We start from the raw sequence: 24490 nt of genomic DNA, 5'->3' as shown, positions 1-24490 counted from the left end.
GCTCTCCTCCCTTTGTGTTTCCCTCTGAACTCTCGTTGCCTCCGTCTTTCTCAATCTGGTTGTTTTCCAGCCTCCTCCTCAGTTCCTCTTCCCTGTGTGTGGCCCGCAAACTCTGCAAACACTTGTAAGCTGGGGCAGTCCCACAGCTCACCGCGTCTGTTTTCCATCTCTTATGGATCATCGTCCTTTGTTGTTTGATATCCAATGTTTAATATCCAATGTTTTGAAAACTGGGCCTTAAGCAAAAGTGCAAGGGAAGGATTGTGTGATTAGGTACTTAAGTCTCTCTTTCTGTTGGAGCTGCTGAACTCTCTGAACAAACACGTGTTGAGCCGAAAAGGATCCCTAGGAAAAAAATTCTAGTCCAAGCCTGGAAAATCAGTTTCTTGCCTCTGTGTCTGGTATAGTTTCTACTTCAGAGTTGATGACCGAGCTCTCCTTCTTAGCTGAGCTGACTGTGTCTGTGAGTCATTGTCAATTACCCTGACTATTTCTGTTGTCAATTCTCACAGTGATGAGTTGTCTTCCTAAACTTTAGATTTGGAGGCAGTCACCCTCATTTGATTTATCTTGGGAATCTCTCTTTTTTTTCAGTTTATATACTGCTTTTTGATCCTAACCACGTAAATGTTGTTGTTACTGTTTCAATCATGACTACAGCTGTGCTTTTGGCCTGTGTCTTTGTGTGTACACCCTGAAAGCAAAGCCTGGTTTTCACATTTTTAAAGCGTCATTAAAATTTTTTAAATGCAGCAAAGACTGTAAGTGATACATAAAGTCTGAAATACTCTTTCATCCTTTGCGGAAAAAGTTTGCTGACCCCTGATTTCAATAACTTACTGCTTAGGCTACATTTATTGCTTATTAAAGACATGCACAGCAATTCTGAGTTTGGAGTACCTGAGTTCAAATCCAAGTCTATTACTATATCTGTTATCTAAGGCAAGTTATTTAACATCTCATTACCTTTATTTCCTTAACTGAAAGGAATAACACTAATAAGTCATAGATCCTCTTATCATATCTAGCAACTCCCAGATATTTGAGGATTTAATGGGGTAATGTTTACATAATACTTCACATAGTGCCTAGGATTTGGTAAGAGTTCAAGAAATGTTAGCTATTTATACTTTTAATTTATTTTTTTCTGTTTTTATAAGGTCCCACAAGTGTTTCTGGTTTTGATAGCAGGTTCTTAACCTCTTAGAGGAAACTGACCAAATAACTTAAAGGCTTTCTTCACTTGGGTTTAATTGTGTTTGCAAACATCGCTTATAATTCTTTCATTGCTGTTATTGAAATAGACTATTGTGAGTGTGCCCTGACTGGCACTTGTTTCCTTAATTCATAAAAGGCATTGCTCAGCATTTCTTTAGTTTCTTCTTTGTAGAGCTTTTCTGAGTTTATTAGGGGTTTGCAAGGCACTTGGTCAGTGTGGGGGTACATGGTGTATAAATGAATATTATTTCAAATATTGGATTTATTGGGACGATTTCACAGAATTAGGCTATTCCAGTTTGGACACATGAGCAGAATATGTATGCTTTCCTGAATCTATTGTCACGTTTTAAAAACCCTGGCAAATAAACTGAGCAAATTTTAAATATCTGATCTTTGTATCTCCGTATCTCCAAATGTACCTTCTTCGCACCTACATTTACCTCCACCTCCTACCCCTCCATGATCATTCATCCTTATCCTATAGTGTGCAAGGTATTTGACTGTGAAAGGTGCCACAAATCCAAAAATTGATGGATCATTAGTTTCCTGGAAGCAAATTTAAAAAATGAGAGAGCAGGAAGTGATTCTAAGCATTTGCACAGTTGGGAAACTCAGAATGCGAAGCAGTATTAGCCATTGAACTTGTACCCGGACCATGAAAAAATCTAAGTGGCTTTGAAAAGTATTAAATTAGCCCTTGGTTAGAACACATTCAAACTTAATTGACTGTATTATACTCCAGTGAGCAGTCACATGCTTCAACCCATCCTTAGCTTTTCTTTACTCCATTAAGAGCATAGCTGACAGATCATTTATAATTCTATTCCTAGAGAATAAACAATCCAATAATAACATAAATAATTTAAGTTCAATAAAGCATCCTATAAGAGTGATAGCAGGAATCTACCTCAGTATATTCATAAACATCAACTAATATGCCTTTGCTAGGCTCTTTTCTGAGTTATAGCACTAAGCCTTTTATTTATTTATAAAAAACCCCAAACATTGAAAAATAAATGAGCAACTTTTTACAAATACTGTTAAGCATGGGTATTATATTTTGAAAATGGTGTAGGATGCTTATAATATCATTTAAAAATACCTGATTACATATTTCAGTAACTTAAATACCAAAATAATAGTACCAGGATATTTTGTTTTCTCCAAATTATTCTAATTTACTTTGACAAAGTTATGGATTAGAAACTTTTTTCACTTTTTCCTTCATTCATTACCTTGAATGTGTTCTTCATTTAGTGTTAATAAAGTGGACAGTAATGGATATCATTTATCCTATTCTCATGGAGCTTATTGCCTAGGTGGCAAGGGAAAATAAAAATAGCTACAGGCATACAATTTATTAACTTAATACATGCAAGTATTATTCTAGAGGTTGGAATTACTACTGGACAAGATAATTACCCTGCCCTATGGGCACTTATGCTATGGTGGCAGAAATTAAAAATTAAAAATTAAGTAAGCATTATGTGCTGATTATTGAAAGAGTCCAATGGCTGCTTATAATTGAAGATAACACCTAATAACCACAATTCTTTAGGGATAAAGAAATATAGATGCCTTTAAGCAGAATGAAAGTCGCATCTTTATTATGAGTCAGGTCCAGCCTGTAGAAATTCTTCAATTTTACTCACAAATGAGCAAAACATATTAACTTCCTCCAACTTGCCTTGCAAGTTACAATACAAAGAGGCAGGTGGCGGCACCATCTCATTCAAGCTTGCTTGATCTTACTGAATCTTTAATTCATAGACTTTCCTCGGATCACACACTGCAGGAAATCTACTTTTATGTCTTAGTTATTCTATATCTATCTTACTTACTATTCAAGGATCCCAACAGATTTAAGACCCAGCGTCATTTTACTGCTGAGGTAACAGTAAGAGAAAATGGAACCACACATCTGAAGTCATTTGATCAAACAGTGACAGAATCAAGAACAAGGCAACGTGGTTTATTGGACAGAACATGGACTTTGAGTTTTGCGGTTCTGCGAAGAACCTGGAGAATTTTTTCCGCCTATGCAGTATAACTGCCCTATCTTGGGTTGTTTCCACACTTTAAAAAACAATGAAATATACCCCAGATGAATAACTTGTAATTATTTCGTGAGTTCCATTACCTTTTTTCCTAAATGAAATTATTTATGACATTCCCACATATAAAACAAGCAAAATCAGAGATGCTTTGGTTGCATCAATACTGCAGCATCCAAAGACTTTTCTGTTTGGCCTGTCCTGCATTACATTTTACTATATTTTTCTTCCTATTAAAGATGATGCTCAGTTTAAAGGTACAGGAAGAAAATACAGTTAATGTGGTTGATCAAAGCATGGATAGCCAACCCTGTAATCAAAGCAAATGGAAGGAAGAAAGAGTGGGGGGAAGAGAAAGGGATAATGCTGCTTGGAACCTAAAGTAGACAATAAATATGCATACAAAAAACACCTCCCACTTGAAAATAACATCCAGCATTCTGTTTTCCCTTGTACTCCAAAGGCAATTTAAAGACAACTTGGTGGTGATTTGAAACTAGAAATTGTAATTACTGCCAGTTTACTTCTTAGTTCATAAAAAGTATAAATGCTTGTTTTCTTATCTATTTCCCACATTACACAGGAGTATTGAGCACTGTACTAGGCATTGGACAAGGAATACCTGTGGAGACAGAAGGCTTGTCCTTTTGGAGTTTATATACTGAATCTGATGATAAAATTGGGTAATTTTAGGCTATCATACATGAAGGCACTTATATATATTTTGTACATATGTTATTACTTTTAAAATATTTTCATTTACTTTTAAACATTAATTTATACACTGACCCAACATATATTTATTGATAACCTACAATAAATCAGAAGTTGTCTAGGTTCTTGGGCTATGTCAGTGAACAAGTCAACCAAGATTCTTAACTCAGAGCTTATAAACATGTGGACTAAGGGTGTCTAATTATAAACAGCTGTATTCAAATAGTGTGAAGTGCTTTGAAGAAAAAAAGGAAAAGTTGTATAATGGGATTCAGAGTGATGGGGAGGCACCCTGGTTGTATTCTGCTTTAGACTGAGTAATCTGGGAAGACTTCCAGACAAGGTAATATTTGAACTGAGAACTGATGATCAAGAAAAATCCCACCATGCAAAGCTCTCCAGGCAAAGCATTTCATCCTAAGTGTAAGTGCAAGGGCCCTGGGACAGGAACAAACTGGTATGTTTGTGTGACAACAAAAGGAGGCCAGGATTTCAACATCAGGCATGTTGATGGGCAGGAAAGGGAGACTGTTAGGAAATGCAGTTAGAAAGACAGTCAGACATCAGATGATTTAGAGCCTCATAGGGCAGAGAAGATGTAGCCAAGCAGGCAATAAGAAGGTGTTGAATCATCTGTGGAGGATTTCAAGACATAATAGAATTTTCTGAAAGTCACTCTGCTTTTTATTAACACTATATGCCAGCAATACTAAATAATGTCAGTGATAAAACATTCCCTGAAAAATATCTTACTGTCCAAAGTTTTAAACAATTATTATAGTTATTGCAGAGTTTTAAAACACTATCTACATAGTCAATTCTTGCTATCCAACAGTGCTAAAACTTAGGCCCGAATAAAGCTTACCTAACACATATTTTCTCCTTAAGGCGCTTCACAGAGAACTCCACAAGAAACGCTAGACAGCATGTCAGCTCTGTGCTTAAGGGCATTTTAAACAGTGAAATCATGAACAAAACAGGCAGAAATGAAAAAATATGGCATTAACTAGACCACGTAAAGGACAGTCATGTACAATAAGAGAGTTGGAACAAGAAGGCAGAGTGGCTTTGTTCCAATTTATCTGGGATCATGGATGTTGGGTGAATCAGATTTTTCACTGCTCTGCACATGTCTATGAATGGTCGTGAAAGAGTTCAGAGTATTGATTTGGCGATTACAGATACATTTTAGCAAGTAGGCAAATTTGCAGTTCTGTTATCCATGAATAATGAGAATCAATTATTTATGTATACGCTTCAAGTTAGCAGGTTTGTCACTTATCCTTTGGTAAACATTGTTTTCTACATAGAATTTAATTCACAGAACTCCCGCTTACGCTGACATAACGGTTTTGGAATAAGTTGGAATGGAATGGTTAAGATTTGCTCAAGTTTTCTCAGAGTACCAGTTGGTTTGCACTATTTATAGCTACCCATTATGGAATATTCTGTGCTTAAAGGTATATTCAAAATAAACATTGATAGCATTGCACCGTGATTATAAAGTAAGAGAAACAGAATGAGCTACTTCATCATTCTACATGACTGTTCTCATTATTTGAACTTAAAACAGTTTTTCAACCTGCAGAGATATTTCAGAGCTTCTAAAATTGATCCTGTGGAATCTAAGACATGGTCAATATTGCAAATTCTAGAATAATTGGGAAATAAGATTTTTATAAATCTTCACCACATGTATCCTATGTATAAGTGTTTTCCTATTTATATAACTGTTGTTTCAGTGAAGAAAACTTTTCAAAATTAAAATGAACAAAAAGTTGCCTTAAATCAATTATAAGCAAGCGTAAATTGATGTGTCTGTGTGTACAACCTATGAAAAAGATTAGGTTTGAAAATATCTAACAAATTTGGAGAAGATAAAGGCTCAAAACAGAAATTATAATATTATTTTTTGCTGTGATATACATATATAGGTATAAATTCTTTCTCCCTTTCCAAAAATTGTATAATAAATTGAAAAAATATTATCCATATAATAAGAAGTAATTTGCACAATATTTATTTTGATTTTAATGTACATATTTTACTTTTACTTGCATGATTTTATATACAAGGTTCAATAAAAATTCACTACCTACATTTGTCTTCTGGCCATATTATCATTCATTCCCTTTTAGGATTATTACTAAAAATTATTTTGTTGTACAGGGCAGTGGGAAGTAAAAATAAATGAATGGATGAATGAACTGCTCTGGGTGTTAAATATGCTAGGTACAGCCCAGCTCAAGGAACCCAAGGATTAGTGAGGTGAAGAGTTATAGGCATCTAACAAGAAATGACAAGTGATGTTCTCATACACTATATACATACTCCCTCCACCCCAATAAAATGGGAGGAAAAAGGCTCAAGGTAGGAGGGATAGTGAGGTTGTGGGTGGAATGCAACAATATAGCCATGAAACCACAGGAACAATAGGGCAGCAGGAACAGAAACAGATTCAGGAAAGAAGGTGGATTGGGGAAAGCTGGTGAAGGGTACATTTCATGTGGAAGGATGTGCTGATTAGTAAGAGAGCCTTTGGTTCAATTAAAAATTGTTAGGCACTTTAAGAAAGGATTCTATGTCAGTTACTTCATTTGTAGTCAGCATAAAATTAACATTGGAAAGAGTGCTGTGAATAAAGCTAAGTAGTTTTTTTTATGAAAGTATTGTTATTATACAATCTTGTGTTGGTTTCAGATTTACAACACAGTGGTTCAACAGTTACCCATATTATTAAATCTTCCCCCCTCTAGTGAGGTTACTATCTATCCAGTGTAGTAAGATGTTACGGAATCATTGACTATATTCCCCATGCTGTACTACTGTCCCCGTGACCAACTTAAGTTTTGATTGCAAATTATTGCACCCCTCTGTCCCGTTCACCCTCTCCCCAATCCCAACCCCTCCCCCTCAGTTACCACTAGTCCCTTCTTGATGACTATGAGTCCACTGCTGTTTTGTTCCTTCTGTTTTGTAAAGCTAAGTAGTTTTGTGGTCTGCCCAAACCAGGGGAGACTTAAACAATTTAAGTATTTTTATTTTTCGTCTTTATCTTCCAAACACAATGCGAGACCAATTAGGGTGGGGATTGGGCCTCAAGCATCTTTGTGTCCAGGCTTCTGAGAGTATAGCACATGTTCAGTAGATGCTTGATTTTTGTTCAATGGCTTGATGGAGGTGGGATAGAGGGGGGAGGGAGGGAGGGAGGGAGGAAGGAAGGAGGGAAGGAGGGAAGGAGGGAAGGGAGACCTAAGTTAGCACTGAAACTGAAGGTGAACTTTTAGGATTTCTTTTGGAGATTTGTGAACATGAATGGGGAAGATTCTTCAGAATGTTGCTATCATCTGAAGACCTGTATTTGTTTCCCCTACAATAGTTCTTAAGTGAATGCTTGTTGGTTTTTAATATTTTTAATATTTAATTCATTTATTTCTATATATTCACATATTTATTTATTTCTCTTTATTCATTTGACTATATCAGTTTTCTAAAAAGTCCCAGGGGACCTATGCCTCAGGCTCTCCTCTGCTTCCTTTTCCTGGCCTAATACTCATTCTTAGTAAACCTACCAAAATAGTTATTTATTTGGGAAGCATATTATTTTTTGAGATTTAACTCTGGATGTAAACACTACTGCTAACAACAGCTTCATGTATGCAGAAATGAGAACATGCGCAGGCTAATTCAGGTATTCTGAAGGCAGTTCTTTCTGCTGTTTCAGTGATACAGTATTCAATCTGATTCTTGATTCAATCAATTGTATTTTTAGTTTATAAAATGTGTTTTTCACTTCTAAGAACTCTTCTCAGATTCCCTATTTTTCTTAGAAGAGAAAAACTTGCCATGTTGATGTAATTTTTCCAGTCTCACTGAGAATGTGAGTTACGTAATTGTGGTTTACTGGTTGTTGTTCCTGTTGTTGTTGTTGTTAAGTCAGTTTGCTTTCACCTGTTTCTTACATTAATGTTTAACCAGCTGTATTTTGCTCTGAATACACAGACTGTCTCTGCCCAGGTCTTTCTGCCCCTTGAAATGCTGAGGAATTTTTTCCCCCTCATTTGTCAATGATTTGTATAACCACTGTTTAATTGTTTCAGTTCTAGACAAAAAAGAGAAGACTACAATGTTCATTTATTGAACAACGTGTTTGCCAATTTAGAGAGCCGATTATTTTTACGGGATTGTGATTAAATAGAGGAAGGTGGTCATAGAAATTAAGTTAGTACATAAAGATCCCCCCGTTGGGGAGTCAGAATTGACAGTAAAAAAGTCAGCTGCTTATTACTGCCTGGAAGGTGCTCCCTCATTTCTCTTCTCTGGTTCTATTTATTGAGCCGACCTTTCTTCCTAGACTCAATTTATTCAATCTGCGAAAAAAAAAAAAACCCTGCTGAGGGCTGCATTATAGATGGATTGATGTTGAGATTAGATTCACACTACCATTTTGCCGTATGTCTACAAAAAATTAGTAAAACTTCTGTGGCAGGCTAGGTAAGGGGAACAAACTTATTTATTCTTTATTGACCTTCCTCCATTTCGACATGTGTTTAGGAGAACTGTAGAGATTTTTGCCATATAAACTCCATCCACACCTCTACCCTGAGACTTGACATACTCTAAGGCTTCCAGCAGCTTGTCACTTGTCCCCAGCATGACCTCAGTTCCCATTAAAATGCCCCCCTGAGAACGCTCAATGCTTTCAGGGTAATTTACTGTGTGCTGCAGTCAAAACTAGGTTATAGGCCCCTGAACACCCTCTTAGGATGGTTACCTTAGAAAGCGTGTACTTATAAATCCTTTCTCTTCCCTTTGAGATGTAAATCTACCATCCAAAACTGTTGGGAGGACCTGAGAGCCGTCTATTTGAAATGCACACTTTCAGGTTGTTAGAGACAGAACTCTGCCTCCCCCAGTCCCTGCAGAGGAGGAGGGCCGTCCCTCGGTGGGGGCACCACCTTTGCTTCAACGCAACACTACTGCTCCGTATCGTAAAGATAGAAGTTTGTTTTTCTTCTGGGTAAGCACTAATCAGCAGCTCCAAGTGGCGTGATCACAGGATCCACACCCTTAATGCTGCTCCATGCCTGCCCCTCAGCACACCCCAGCCTTTAAAGAGCCTCTAGTTTTGTGTTGGGGGGTGGAGTTTAGTTCACGCTTGTGCCTCTTCTATGTTGTAACAGAGCAACTGAATGAAAACTGTCCTCACTGCTTTAAGGTGTGTTTGGCTTTGTTTATCTTGGACAACAGTCAGATTCTCCTTCATTCTGCTTGTTTCAAGTTCTTATAAATGGCTTCAGGTACCCCTCCAAGGTACCCTCTCTACAAGGGATACATTCCAAGACCTCCTCCCAGTGGAGGCCACAGATAATACTGAACCCTATTTATGCCATGTTTCCTATACATGCACACCAATGATAAAGTATAATTTGTAAATTAGGCACAGTAAGAGAAAAACAATAACTAATAATAAATTAGAACAATTGTAACAATAAACTATGAAGTTACATGAATATGATCTCTCTCTTTCAAATATCTTCTTGCACTATACTCACCCTTCTTGTGATGATGTGAGATGATAAAATGCCTACATGATGAGAGGAAGTGGATTTCATGACATAGGAATTGTGGCATAGTATTAAACTACTACCAGACCACCGCTGACTATGGGTAACTGAAAGAGTGGAAAGAAAACTTGCAGATGGGTGGGTGGGGGGGGTGTTGTACTTGCAATATTAGTGAACAGGATAGTGAAGGAGGCAGCGTAGTAAAACAGAAAAAATTATGAGGATTGCAGCAAGAGCAGACTTTTGTTTGATTCTTTGCTTCAGTATTTTTCTTAGCTTCTTCAAACTGAACAAGAAACTAAGATTTATATTTCTCCTTTTCTTTATTTGAAAATAGCAAAAATAATACACCTACCATATGGACTTGTTGGAAAATTGAGGTTGAATGAGAAAACATGTGCAATGGGTGTGCCTAGCTCATAGTAATTGCTCAACAAATTATTATATTTTGAATGATCAATCCCTGCCAAATCCTAGAGATTTGTTTCCTCTTCCTGTTTTAACAGTGCACCTCCGTAAGGCATCCTTCGTATGCCTATATGTGCAATGAGCTTCTTTGCAAGTATCATTTATCCGTGTATCCACAGCTACTGCCAATTAAAAAGATGCGCATTAGATACATGTCTAGTGAATGAGGAAGAATATGAATAAATGAATGAATATGCAGTTATAATAAAATACTGGTGAACTCAAAGAGCTAAATTTGTTCAATAGTTTACATAGGATGAGTGGATTAATAACATCAAATTCAGTAATGAGAATAATGAAAGCTGCATAAAACTTTAATTTTTTTCATTTTTATGTATTTGGTCTGAAACAAAGATTTACCTTTCACGATCCCTTATACTTTGCTTAAGAGTCATTGATTTCAGAAAGAGGATCTAAAGGTACAAATGGGAACTTACCAGAGCATAGTTTTCATTTTCATTTCCTGCCTTCTGAGTATCTGGTCAGGCACTTAACATAAAAGCCTATCCCACATGGCTTGAGTCATGGAGTTGCCTTTGTCCACAGGCAGTTGTCTTAGGAGAAGAGAGGAAAGAGCTTTCAAATTCTCTTCAACCCAAGAACTCAATAGAATAATGGAAAACCATATTAGGCTAGAAAATGTGGATGAAGATGGATACACTCAATTAGACTTCAGGCCTCAAGGCGTCACCAGGAGACCTGTGAGCTCAGAAAAAGGTATTTTTTTTTTTGTCTTCAACATTCTCATTCTCATCAACCAAAATATTTAGGCAGGAAAAGTCTGAGAAACTTGTGATTTGTAGGGCTTTTATTAATATATTTTCAAAGATTTTCAGAAGTCATTGACAATACTTTGCACAGTAAGTCATCTCTCATGGAGACTACTCGATGACTAGCTATTAGTATTTAATTATTACAGTGGCAGAAAATACTTACAATTTCTGTTTGACAGAAACAGACAGTTTAGCAGTAAGTAATAAGTGTGATGGAATACAAAGGTGAAAGAATTTCAATAGGAATGACTTGTTTGATAGAAAGGAGTAAATTGTAGAATGGAGGTCAAGGAAATGTAGAGAATTGTTTGCAAACATCAGGATATTGGAGATGAGGAGAACAAAAAGATGGAAGATAGGTAGGAGAAGAAAAAAAAACAACCAAAGTTGTGATTTTGTGGTAAAAGCCAAAGAGGAGGTAGAAGTGATTTAAAATCTAAATCTGGTGTGGTTTTTGTGGTGAAGAACTTGATTTGGATTTTTTTTAAACAAAAGGGATTCTTTATATGCCGGTGAAGGAAAATACAGGTGTTGGATGAAAAGGTCCCATTAACAGGATATATGTCTTAAAGTGTAAAAGGAGTGAAATATGGAGGAAGGGCATTAAAGGATCTCTTCACAGAATGAGCGATGTAGTCTCCTCTGTGATTCTCCTACCTCTTAATTGGCTGAAACAATTTCAGCCAATTCTGCTTATTCTCAGTCAGAGGCAGAATGATATTCTTGGTGTAGTAACACTAACATAAAATGAGTTCCCTGTATTATATCATGCAAGTTTCTTTACAGGTTTACATCAGAATTTGCTCTCTTCTGCTTTCTGGAAATTCACATTGAGCAATTCTTTTCCTCTCACCACTTACACAATTCTTTTGGGTGCAGTCTGTTGGTGAAGAGTGGAAAAGCTGGATGATGCAAGAGGCAGGCAGGCAGTTGTGTGTTTATGTGTTTGTGTTGACAAACAGTGAGTTACTTCCAATGATTATGCCAGTAATCTCTACACTAGGTACTTTTACCTGCGTTAGCTCATTTAATTCCCATAGTAATCCTCTGAAGTATCACTACCCCAATTTCTTACCAAGAGAAATGAATAAACAGTAAGTAATTTGCCCAATGTCATGCAACAAGTAAGAGAAAAGGGAAGGCTCCCCTTAGGAACCAGTGCTCTGTCTGCTGCATTAAGCTGTGTCTTCTAAGAATGAGTGGGATGCCAGGAATCCTGGTCAAGACTGTAGGCACAGATGTGGGACTGACATCAGACATATGTAGGTATCAAGGCACAGTTCCAGATGCTGGAAGGCTATGCTAAGGGGAGCAGAGGAAATTCAGACTAATTCTGGATGACTAGGTTCAGGGATTAATGGTTTGCTTTAGAATTTTCGAGATTTTGATCACTGTAGAACTGAATGACACCATCCTATTGTGTCATTCAATGTCTGCCCCCTCTGGCTCCTCAGGAATGTGTGCTGCATCTCCCTGTTGGCGTCCCCTTGCTGTGACTTTGGGAGTCCTCTGCTTGGTAATATTGGTGATAGCTGTGGTCCTGGGTACCATGCGTGAGTATTGCTGTGGGAGACTGACAGCAGTAACAGACATTTAATAAGATTTGTGATGTGATAGGCACTCTTCTAAGAGTTTGACATGCATGATCTAATTTAATCTGTACACTAACCCTCTTCTCATTTGTGTGTAAAAAGAGTCATGAGAGACTGGGAGTTTATTTTATTTCTCTTGGGGTCATAAACTGATTAGTGGCAGGACCTGATTAGAAATTTAGGCAATCTTTCTAAGAAATTCCCACTCTTAAGTACATTGCTCTATGACCTTCTTTTAATAGCTGATAATATAATTCCCAGGATAAATTAATGGGAGGAAACCAGGGGAGCTAAAAGAGGAAGCACAATATGGTGCTTGTTTTCCTAATGAAATAAAACCTCTTAAGACACTATGAGCTATTTCTTTGTGAGTCTTATAATTTAATGAAGGTATTTTATACCTGATTTTGAGCTAAACTCCTTTGAATAATACCAGGAGTTACCTGAGGCACTCAGTAAGCACAAAGTAGTTATTCTGTAATGGATGAACAAATTACTTTAGATTTTATATCTCAGGCATTCTGTTGTCAATAAAGTGTCATTGTGCTTTCAGAGAGTCTTTACAAGATTCCTGAATTAGTTGAATGTTTATTGAGTACATTTTTATGTTATAGGTACTGGGGAGGTTCTCGAGGAACTTTCGGTTTTAAATAACAGAAGAAAGATTTATTACTATTTCAAATCTACCAGGACTGCAGTTGACTCTATTCTGTGTGTGTCTCTCTCTTTCTCTCATACTCTTTGTTCCTCTATATGCCTCATTTTTCTCTTTTCTCTTTCTCTACACCTCCTTCATGGAAGTTCTTTCTTTCTTTCCATCTATTTAATCTATCATCCATTCTATCTATATCTGTTTATCTATCGTCTTTTTTTGGCAACATATTATCTATTCATCTGTAATCAAGAATGTATCCCTCTATAGTCAAACAAAAATATAGGTTTGGGGATTTTAATTCTCAAACATAGCAGAATGACTTTCTTTTTTCTGTCACTATTATTGCTGTTGGTATATGAAGCTATTTGGAGATCCAATTCAGGGAGCAACCCATTGAAGAATGACAACTTTCCACCAAGAAATAAAGAGAACCACAGTCAACCCACACAAGCACCTTTAGAAGAGAGTGCAGCTCCTACCAAGGCGCTCACAACCGCAGGCAAGGGGAGAATTAAAGCATGGGTGGGATCCATAATTCTGGAGGGCTGATTATTGATGTGAAGACCTGGAGCAGCGTGGGTGAAGAAAGTACTTTTTTATGAAGGGATTGTGCATTCAAGAAAAGCACACATCAGTTTTATCTCAGCGTAATATGCTCCTGTCTTAGATACAGTAAAGTGATAGCATAAATACCTCATGCACTTGGCTGAACAGTTCTAAACTGGATTTTTTTCTTTCAAATCAGTAACTAATTTCTCACTGGCTATGTGTTTAGGTCTACAGGAGATTGTATAATTTGAGGCAAAGAAAAGAAATGTGCTCTCTTCCTTAGGGAACTGACATTTTAAAGTCATATAGTTAGAATAGGAAATAGGACATCAGAAAGGAAGAGAGGGAGAGGAAAAAGAAAGAAGGGAAAATGTTGCTAAGAATTAAGTGTTTATTAAACACTTACAAAAAAAAGCTGATATGTTCCTGAAAACTCTGGTTAAATTTGTTTTTCTTTAATCATAGAATTTCACTGATTTCATTAGAATTTTATATACACTTGGTCTTTTTTTTTTTTTTTTTTTTTTTTTGATAGGGCATCTCTCATATTTATTGATCAAATGGTTGTTAACAACAATAAAATTCAGTATAGGGGGGTCAATGCTCAATGTACAATCATTAATCCATCTCAAGCCTAATTCTCGTCAGTCTCCAATCTTCTGAAGCATAACGAACAAGTTCTTACATGGTGAACGAATTTTTACAGAGTGAATAAATTCTTACATGGTGAACAGTACAAGGGCAGTCATCACAGAAACTTTCGGTTTTGATCATGCAATATGTTGGTCTTTATATATACTTGCATCATAACTGAGTATGAAAATATTTTGACTCCAATTTTCCATCTCTGAACCCATACCCCTTCACTAGTTGTAGCTAATAATACAAAACAGATACTCTGTAGCATGTATAATTGCTCTTAAACTTTTTTTGTTTAGAACGTTGCATTCTGAAATGGATCTCACACCTGTAATATAAGTTAACAAAATTGCTGTGTAGCTCAGTGATTGATTTTGTGTTGATTTGTTTTAAGAATTATGATGGAGAAAGGGAGTTCTGGGCTGAATTTGAAGGAACGGAAGATGAGTCGAGAAGGAAAGGAGGGTTGACTGTCTAAAACACTGTTTATAGTTACTCAGTTCACTTTTAAATTTTAAATGAATGGGGGATTTTAATGTGGTCTCTTCGGTAAAGTTATATCCCTATGGTTTCAACTGAAAATTAAATATATTAATGGTGATTCATTGATTACTTATTAAGTGTCCTTGGAATGAATGACAATTGTGCTGAAGGAGTGAATTGATATGATATGAACTCCATTCTGCTTAACTTTTACTTCCAGGAGTATTTTCCAGCTCTTGTCCCCCAAACTGGATTATGCATGAGCACAGTTGTTATCTACTTAGTAAATCATTAGTTGTCTGGAATAGAAGTAAAATACAATGCTCTCAACTGGGTGCTACTCTCCTGAAGATAGACAGCTTGGAAGAATTGGTAAGTGTAGTGGAGCAGAAAAACAGAGGTAGGTTCCAGATAGTGATAATTTTCCCCAAGAGAAAGTCACTTTTAATAATCTCCAAAATTCTAATAGCATGCATTAAGTGGGTAAAATGTACCATTTATTCTTTTCTTTTCAATTAATTAATTTAAAAATAAGCTCATTTCACTTTAAAAGAAATCCTTTCAAACACACTCCAAGTTTGCATGACTTCAGTAGTCAGTCAATTTTTAAATCTGACTGAGTGAAATAGAAAATTCTCCCCCTTGTCATCATGATTATCCAGAAAAATAGCAGCAATGATAACGTACATTTATAGTTTGTTTACTCTTTGCAAGATGCTGGGAAAGGCAAAGAGGTTTAAAAAGTAATCTTATTATTGTAATGCTCATGCAATTTATAAGAAAAAAACGACTCAGCAGGTATTAAAAATTAAACATCTGGTATTGGCGGTAAATGGGATAAGAATTCAGAGAGAGATCCCTGTGGCCATTTTTTATGGAAAACATGAGACTTAAAATGCATCATGAAAAAAGGATAGAATTCATGGGCTATGAGAAGGAGCTAATCATTAGGAAACATTCTATACTATAAATCTAAGCAACCTATAATTTCTACTTTTACTTCTACTACTCTCAGTGTTTTTGCTTCTGTCCTGTCTTAGTCTCCACTGTAATTCACATGAAAATTAATGGAAGTGGATGTATAGCAAGAAAGAATAGAACTGGGTGTCTATCTGGCTTTTAGACCTTCCTGTCATTGGCATTATTTCTGCTATATGTAAATGGCACAAATTATGCTACATTTGTCAACAATCCAAATATCATCATTAAACCCCAGACAACTTCTTCATAAAACATACATAAATTATTTTTAAGTTCTTATGCAACTCTGAGAAGCATTTCCTGACAAAGGCTGTGTAAATTTTAATTTTCAATTTGAGAAGATAGTGGCCTGTCACCATCCATAAAAATTGCTTAGGGGTCTCGTCATCTTTAGGTTTTGTCAGGTAGGTTGAATGGAGGCAGTACTATTTTGGCCTTATGGATCCATTCCTTATTAGAAAATTAAATAGTAATGACTGAGAAGGTATGAAATATGCTTTTTTGAGACACTCAGTAGCATTCAAAAATCAGCATTTCTCGGTAGGTTGATGTCAGTGTATGCATGCCTCCTTCACCAAGGTGATTCAGTCTGTCGTCTTTCTCAATGTGGATTAAGAGTTACTCTCTGTCTCTGTCCATCTCTGTCATCCCTCTGCCTATCTCCGTCTCTCTCTCTTTGACATGTATTTGTATTTATGTTTCTCTACAGGATTTTATGGCAAAGCAAGTGTCTACTCTGCCTGATTATTCCTTTTGGATTGGACTTTCTCGCCAGCCTGAAGGCCCGTGGCTGTGGGAGGATGGCTCAATGTTCTTTTCTAAGTTGTAAGTATCTGGGGAGATGAAGCTTCATACCCTTTCTCAGAAAGGTGAGAGCAGTTAAGAATCCGATTTGTTGCTATGCATAAGATAGAGCGAGAGAAAGAGAAATAGTGATGGGGGAGAGAAAGAGTGAACTAGTGAAAATAGACAAGAGGATGGAGGAGGACTTAACAGTCAAAAAAGGGCTGAGTGGCCACATGGTGCTATCAACACAAGGGTTCCTTGAGCTTTCCTGCTGGTAGGACATCTGGCACCTGTTTGAAGTTAGTTGTTCAGTAAGGAGCAATCACTGTTAGTCAGTGTAACACTGGTTAAGAGCATGAGCTTTGGAGTCAGTTCTCAGCTAAAGCCAAAGACTGGCCCACTCACTGTGAAATTCAGTAAGTTGCATAACCTGTCTGACCCTTCTTTCCTCCTCTGTAAATGAGAATAAAAGTAGTACCTGCTTCTTAGGATTTTGACATAAAAGAGATAAAAGTAAAATCACTTAGCATAGCATCTTGCACATAGTAAATGTGTGATACGTGGTACAATTATTCTCTTTAAAAGCAACCACATTTCACATTTTATAAAGTTCTTAAAACATTTGCACAATTTCACATTTGCACGATTGTAAATTCTTCCTCATTGTGTGTGTATTAGAGTTCTCCAGAGGAGATCCACTAGTTCTGTTCCCTGTGAGGAACCCTGACTGATAGACATTCAATGAAGAAGAATTTAGAGAGATTTGTTATGAAGAATTGGCTCACATGATTTTGGAGACTGAGAAGTCGCACGATCTGCCATCTGCAAGCTGGGGACCCAGGAGAGCCAGGAGCATAATTCAGCCCAAGTAGGAATAGCTGAGAAGCAAGAGACCCGATGATATAAAACCCAGTGGTAGAGCAGGAGAAGATGAACTAAGCTGAGATATCTCAGTGCATGCAGTAAAGGAAGAAAAAAGGAGTATGTTTTTTCTTCCTCTGCCTTTTAATTCTATTTAGGCTCTCAATGGATTGGATGATGCCCACCCACATTGTGGAGAGCAGTCTATTTTCCTGAGTCCACTGGTTCAAATGCTAGCTTTACCCAGAAATACTCTCACAGATATACTCAGAAATATTATTTAATTTGGGTGTGGCCAGGCATGTCAAAATAGAATTAACCAATGCTAAGTGTTGAAATCTCCCTCATTGTAACTGCCATTAATTTTCTTTTTATCATCTGCAGAATATGAAATTATATCCCCCTTTTAAGTTTGTGTTATTGTGTGTGTGTGTGTGTGTGTGTGTGTGTGTGTGTGTGTGTGTATTAGCACCTGTTCCTTTTTTTTCTCATCAGTCTTGGTGGTGTGCTTTCCAATTTAATTAGTCTTTTCAAAGAAAGAACTTTGACTTTGTTGAGTCTCTCAGCCTTCAGTGTCTTTTCTCTCCTTTTTCTGTCATTAGTTTCAGTTCTCGTCTTTATTACTTCCATCCAATTGATGTTGAATTTGCTATTCTTTCTCTAACTTCATGTATGGATATTTGACTCATGAAATTCATCCTCTTTTTTTCTGAAGTTTGTGCATTTAAGGCTATAATTTAAATGTATTTTTATTGTTATTCAGTTAAAAATACTTTCTAATTTCCATTGTGAGTTGTTGTTTGACCCAAGAGTAACTTAGAAATGTATTTCTTAATTTATAAATGTCTCTGTGTTTATAGTTATCTCTTTGTTTTAGGTTTCAGCTTAATTTCATTGTGGTCAGAGATTATACTCAGTGTGAATGCAATTCTCTGATTTGTGTCTGCTTCTTCTTCCCATACTGTGAGAATTATGTTAAAATACTCCACTGTGATTCTACTTACAATTCTGCAAACACTTAATATGTTGAAGCCATACTATTGAGCACATACAGATTTAGAATTGTTATAAGTGTATGGTCCATTCAATGTACTTATTCTTTTTTTCTTTCCTCTTTGTGAACTGATTCAATACTCTTTATTATTTCTTCTTTTCTTGTATTAATTTAGAATTGACTCTTTTTACTAGTTTTTTAGTAGTTAGTTACTGTAGGGATTATAATATGTATTCTTCACTCATCAAAGTCTAATATTAATTGGCCTCATATGCTTTTCCTGGGCAATATAAAATGTCTTAGACTATTCCTTTATTCTGTGTACTCCCTCCCCAGTTTACATTCTATTATACATATTTCTCCACATTTTAGTATTTTTAAAATTGGCATATGCCTTACAACTGCAGGCCCTTTATAATCTCTGTAGGCTTTGCTTTGTCAAGGAGGATTAGTGTTTGTTTCTGATGATAAAAGAGAGCCAATACAAATCAGAGGCCATTTAAACACTTGACTTTTTTTTTTGTTTTTCTTATTTAATGCACTGGTGTCATGGGTTCAGGCAAAAGAACTGAGTACCAGCTTGCTGTCCAACTTCTCAGAGCTTATGATTTTTTTCTCCCCTCTTCCACCTGGTGGCAAGATTAGGACATGCATGCATGTCTGGCAGTTTTATTTTTGTTTGGCAGTTTTATTTTTCATTTACTCCTGCAACAAAATAGTTTGATTGTATTGTCATATAAGCTTCTGCAGGGTTTTCTCTAAAATTCCAAACTTGGATGAATTTATTTCACAGTATAAGTAAATAGTACAGCAACATATGATGGCATCTTGGATTCCATAATAATACAGCCCTAGAAAACAACAGATGTGTAGATTTATGCAGTCAGTTCTAGATTTTCCCACATACTTATGTTTCCTAAAATTTCCCTTAGAGTGCAAGTTTTAGGTAGAACTCTCTTTCTAAAGCTGTTTTATCTCAACTTTTCTAAAAAATCTTTTCTTTGAGTATAAAATTAGAAATTTGGAGCTCTTTTTCTCTCAGCCATTCAAAGATACTCTTAAAATGTTTTCTGTCTTTATTGCTGGTTTTGCAAGGTCAGGTGTTTGAAGGTAATGTACATTTTAAATCTGATGTCTTCCTTCAGCTTTAGAAAATTTTCAGCCATGTGTGCTTCCAGTGTGGCTTCCTCCTGTCTTTCTTCTGTCTGGGATTCCGGTTATATGCATCACAGACCCCTTCGTAATACCATATATGTCATGTTTGCTTCTTTCTGTATTTTTCATCCTTTTTTTCTCTTTGATCTATACATTTACTTCTCATACGTCTCCCAGTTCTTTAATTTTTTTTCTCATCTGTGGCTAATCTGCTGTTATAAGCCTTTTTTAGTGAATTTTAATTTTGTTTAGTGAATTTTCCAGTTGTATAATTTCAACTTGATTCTCTCTCAGTTCTACCCTTTCACTCTTTATGATCCGTAGCCTTCTCCAAACATGCTCAAAATTGTCTTTTAAAACTCCTTGAATACACAGAGTATAGTTGTTTCCACATTTGAGTTTGATAATTCCAGTGTCTTACAATATTCGGTGTCATGTGTGTTTGTTTCTATTCCATTTTTCTTCAGTTTTTCATTCATGTTGATTTGTTTCCATATGTGCCTGATTAGTAAATGTTTGTAGAATTCACTTAAAGTTTACAGAGTAGGTTTTCATTTGTCTCTGGCAGGCACCATTTGTGAAGAGTTCCAACTGCTTCGTATGACCACATTTTGATTTTACACCACTGAAGTACTCCACTTCCACTAGCCCAAGCACAGTGAATTTATTAACAACCTTGATAACATTTAAATCCTACACTTCTATAGCACTTGTCTTGAGTTTTGCTATTTGCTCATAAGATCAGTGGACTCTCTAATATCACAAACATACGACCAAATTAATGATTTGATACATTACTATGCCTTGGTGTCCTAGGTAGCAGTAACTTTATGTAGCTCCACCCAAGCTCTAGACATCTGTGGATGTCAAGAAAATGTTTGGAGAACACTGGTCGAAGTTCTCTTAGAGGCCTAGATCAAATTTATTTCATGCTTTTAGCCTAATCAATTCTATCGAAGACTTCTCTCAATCCTCCAATCAGGGCCAAGAAGAGAGAGATGTGCAAGGTGAAGAGTACCAGACCACAGCTTTCACACCGAGGGCCAGTGATGTCCTTTGAGCTTGACTAATAACACTCCACTTCTTCAGGAGGCTGGAAAGCTAAAGAACAGGACCATGCTCCCACTTACCTGTGGTTGTTATCATAATCACCTATGATTGTATTGTCATATAATTCTGCCTCCAGGATGCTTTAAAATATATAGGATTGTTTAACTTGCCTTTAAATGGCTTTGATACCTACAGTTCTTCATTTAGTTGCTGATCCCTTTCAGCAGGAACTCTTCCCACTTGGTCTACTCATAAGTATACCCAATAATAGCTTCAGTGAACTATTGCTTTATTTGATAAATATGCTTCTAGGTAAAAGATTGAAAGAAAAGTAAAGAACTGTCTGTAGAATACTAAATGGTGTTTCTTTTTTGTCAGAAGCTTTATTTACTTTAATGTAATGAGTAGCATTTCTTTAAAAATATTGAGTCATTTTTATGCCTTAATAATGAAGGCACTATTACCATGTGAGAATGAATACAATCTAAATTCAAGTTCCCTTGTTTAATAATAGATCCTTCATGAACTTTTGTCACCAATATTCTTACCAATTTATTTTAGCCTTGTACAGACAGGAGACCATATTCCTTACATTTGTTCTACTTACCTCATTCTACTTTATTTTAACAGGTTTGAAATCAGAAGCACAATTACCTCAGAAAACTCACCTCACAATTGTGCATGGATTCACCTGTCAATAATTTATGACCAACCTTGTAATGTACCCTCAAATAGTATTTGTGAGAAAAAGTTGCCAGTATAATGATGAGGGCGAGGAAGAGCAGAGAAAATCATTAAGATAGAAAAGAGGGCAGAAAACATAATAGAAAAGAGACATTTTTGAGGTCACAACAAATACAGAACATATGTAGAAAGCTCAACCAACTTTATTCTTGGTTGAAAAACAGGATAAAGAAGCTGTAATTTCTGCCCTTATCAACTCTATTGGTAGGCCATTATTTTGTCCTTGTTAATGGAGTCCTAGAACTAGAGTCAGGACAGCTGAACTTAAATTTTCATCTTACCTTTGACTAGGTATTTATCTGGAATTAGCCACAGACCCTTGGTTTTTCAAGGAGATCTTAATTTCTGGCTCAACTAGAGTTACTTCTTGTTCTTGAAAAGTGCCACTGGAGTCCACATAATGTGTTGCCATGATTCATTCGTCTACTTGTAGCAGTGTATCAGACACAACTGAAAGGCAAAATGTATTTCTGAATATTTCTAAATAAAGAAATCTTTAAATATCTTCACTTCAACCAGAGCTATTTAATTTTATTCATCAATATAATCATTATTATGATCAAAACCATCATGAAAGAGCAGCAACCCCATCTCTTTTTTTTTTTCTCAATAGCCGAGAGTATATGTCTGCTCCATCTCTGACTGACAGGGTCTCGTACAATGTGAAATTGCCGGAAAACTGCTCTTCTAAGAAAGCCTTCTCCTTTTATAATAGGAATAATCAAAACAAATTAATAATGAATATAAAAAAGTAACCAATCCTATTGGCAGAGGTATTAACACTTTGGAAGGCGAAACAAATTTTATTCTTTGTTATGATTACTCATTTGCAGTTTTCAGCAATTCCTCAGTAATTTCCGTAAAAAAAGTGTTGTTGGAACATAACTGTGTTTTCTCATGTGATGATTTGTCTCTTTCTTATTTTCTTTTAAACTTTCCCATTGGTGCTATTTTTATTTCCAGTGGGGATTTCCATATTGTTGGAGAAACATTAATGGCTTTCTCATGTTTATTAATATGTGAATAGAAATTGTGTCAATTGTGTCAAGGTCACTGAATGGTTAATATGGTTAGTTTTATGCTACATGAGTTTTGCTTTAATAAAAATGTTAATTGAAGAAACTTTGGCCTCCAAATTATGTGCTGCATAATAAAGTCTATCATATCACTATTATAATTCGCCTCTCCTTAAAAATGATGATGAATTTGGCACTGGAGAAGAGGTAGTGTGTAGATAGTTTTCTGTTGACAAATTTGGTATCTTGAATATCTAAGAGAAGAAGACAAAGATTTCTGGTGACCTTTACTGTGGTCTTTTAATGTACAAACCTGCGTCGTCACTATCTGAAAAGATAGGTGGAAAGGGCAAAGATAATTCAGGCTAAGAGTTAAATTAAGGAGTAAGGTGGGGTTTTGAAGACATGTCACATATTTTAATTTTGGTTTTGGTTTGATAGGTTTCTCCTGGGTCCCCAGGATGGAACAGATGAGTTGAAGAATTCATGATAATCAAAGAAAATAATTCTGGTTATGGAATGTTCAACTGTTCTTATCTAGAGTAGACGGGCTAGGCAATCATAGATGTGACAAGGGTGATGGGGTAACATAGATTGTTCTAGGTTGTCTGGTCATACTGTTCCTCACTTGTTAGTATGTGTGTTTTTTATCACAGCTGCATAGCAATGCATGTAGGGATGAGCAGAAAACATCCATACTTTTCCAAAAGTCAGAAAAGGGAAAATGGCTGCTAGCTGAACTTAAGTATAAACAGTAAACTCAGGATGAGTAATGGTCACACTAGAGCGAACACTTACCTATTCAGGGACCACCGTCTTCCCTTGCCGGAGCTATGCAATTATTTTCAAAGCAGTCTCTCTGCATCTACCCCCTCCTTCTATAGTCCATTTTCAAATGTAGCAGAATGACTCCATTAAATTTAAAGCAAATCATGTCAGCCCTCTACTAAAACTCTCCTTGACTTCCCATATAGCTGAGTAAAAATGTAAATCAAAATGAAAAACAGAAGAGTAAGATATATACAATTGTAAGATGAATAAAATGATTCCTGGGGTCTAACTTTACTCCTTTGGGCTAGTCTTCTTTTCTCCTCTTCACTCATTCCTAAATGGACACTGGTGTGTCCACTGTTCCCAACCGCACCTGCTTCCTCCTCAGGGCCTGCAAGCTTCCTGGTACCAAACACCTACAGGGCCTACTCTCTCACCTCGTCAAGTCTCTGCATGAATATAATTTTGTGGGGTGTTTTTTCCAGATTCTCTTCTTTTATTGAAGTAGAGTCGACATGCAATATTATATTAGTTTCATGTATACAACACATTGATTCTACAATTATATCCAAATACTCGCTACATTTAGTTCAAAGTTATCATAATATTATTGACTATATTCCCTATGCTGTACTTTCATCCCTTGAGTAATTTATATTATAATTGGAGGTTTATATCTTTTAATCCCCTTCACCTATTTCACCCCTCCTCCCACCCCTTCCCTATGGCAACCACCAGTTTGTTGTCCTCTCTGTTAATGAGTCCATTTCTATTCTATTTGTTTAATTTCTCAGGTTCTATATGTAAGTGGAATCCCACAATATTTGTCTTTCTCTGTTTGACTTATTTCACTTGGCGTGATACGCTCTAGGTCCATCCATGTTGTCATGAATGGCAAGATTTCATTCTTTTTTATGGCTGAGTAATATTCCATTGTATACAAATATCACTTTCTTTAATGAGACTGACTCTGACTACCTTATTTAGAATGACCAACCCTCCTTCCTTTACATTCTTAAGCTCCCTTACCCTCTGTATATGCTCATAACTCTTATCATAATCTAATATAATCTAATATTTGCTTACTTATCTTTCTTGTGTATCATCTACCTTCTGCCATAGAATATAGGTTCTAAAAGGTCAGAGAATTTCTTTATACACTGATATATCCAAGGACCTGAGTTTGGAAGATAGTTCTAATTGCTATTTCATTAGAATCATAATTATCAGCATCTCCTAATTATATTTTTGTAACCCACCAGTCGCAATTTCTAATATTCTATCTCCCTGCTTCAATTTCACATGCATTTCACTTACCTTTCCCTTCAAATTTTTTGCTGTCTTTCCTCCTATAACATTTTCTAATATATTAATTCAATGTGAATGACTAAATAATTTTTTATTTCCTACTTTTTAC

General features: G+C 36.1%; 1 protein-coding gene and 1 long non-coding RNA gene across 4 annotated transcripts in view; one reads left to right on the top strand and one right to left on the bottom strand.

Annotated features, from left to right (window-relative positions):
- Positions 1 to 20468, bottom strand: part of LOC140846406 (uncharacterized) — a 33070-nt gene extending 12602 nt beyond the window's left edge. The window contains exons 1-2 of the long non-coding RNA XR_012125450.1: positions 17268 to 20468; positions 10462 to 10578 (exon numbers count right to left, since the gene is read on the bottom strand). This is a non-coding gene — a long non-coding RNA (uncharacterized lncRNA). The remainder of the gene's footprint in view (positions 1 to 10461; positions 10579 to 17267) is intronic.
- On the top strand, positions 10484 to 22409 carry CLEC7A (C-type lectin domain containing 7A). Of its 3 annotated transcripts, none has more exons than XM_037000951.2 (6): positions 10484 to 10741; positions 12252 to 12350; positions 13406 to 13543; positions 14936 to 15087; positions 16406 to 16521; positions 20475 to 21166. In XM_037000951.2, the coding sequence occupies exons 1-6, from the start codon at positions 10549 to 10551 to the stop codon at positions 20560 to 20562; spliced, it is 786 nt and encodes a 261-aa protein (XP_036856846.1). In that variant the 5' UTR covers positions 10484 to 10548; the 3' UTR covers positions 20563 to 21166. The 3 variants fall into 3 exon arrangements, with proteins under 3 accessions (XP_036856846.1, XP_017501988.1, XP_017501987.1); XM_017646498.3 differs by lacking the exon at positions 20475 to 21166 and adding an exon at positions 21173 to 22409 and having other exon boundaries at positions 10486 to 10741; XM_017646499.3 differs by lacking the exons at positions 13406 to 13543; positions 20475 to 21166 and adding an exon at positions 21173 to 22409 and having other exon boundaries at positions 10485 to 10741.
- Positions 22410 to 24490: the final 2081 nt, after the last annotated feature.

Source organism: Manis javanica, chromosome 15 (genome assembly GCF_040802235.1).
Source record: "Manis javanica isolate MJ-LG chromosome 15, MJ_LKY, whole genome shotgun sequence".
Lineage (NCBI taxonomy): Eukaryota > Metazoa > Chordata > Mammalia > Pholidota > Manidae > Manis > Manis javanica.
The sequence above is the reverse complement of the archived record's forward strand: the minus strand, read 5'-3'. Positions and strand labels throughout refer to the sequence as shown.

What these genes read in the sequence shown, in the direction of transcription:
- CLEC7A (XM_017646498.3), top strand. Translation starts at nt 10,549, where the DNA reads ATGGAGTTGCCTTTGTCCACAGGCAGTTGTCTTAGGAGAAGAGAGGAA. An exon ending in TGTGGTCCTGGGTACCATGC is followed by an intron (nt 12,351 to 13,405) that starts GTGAGTATTGCT and finishes TGGTATATGAAG; the next exon opens with CTATTTGGAGATCCAATTCA. An exon ending in TAGACAGCTTGGAAGAATTG is followed by an intron (nt 15,088 to 16,405) that starts GTAAGTGTAGTG and finishes GTTTCTCTACAG; the next exon opens with GATTTTATGGCAAAGCAAGT.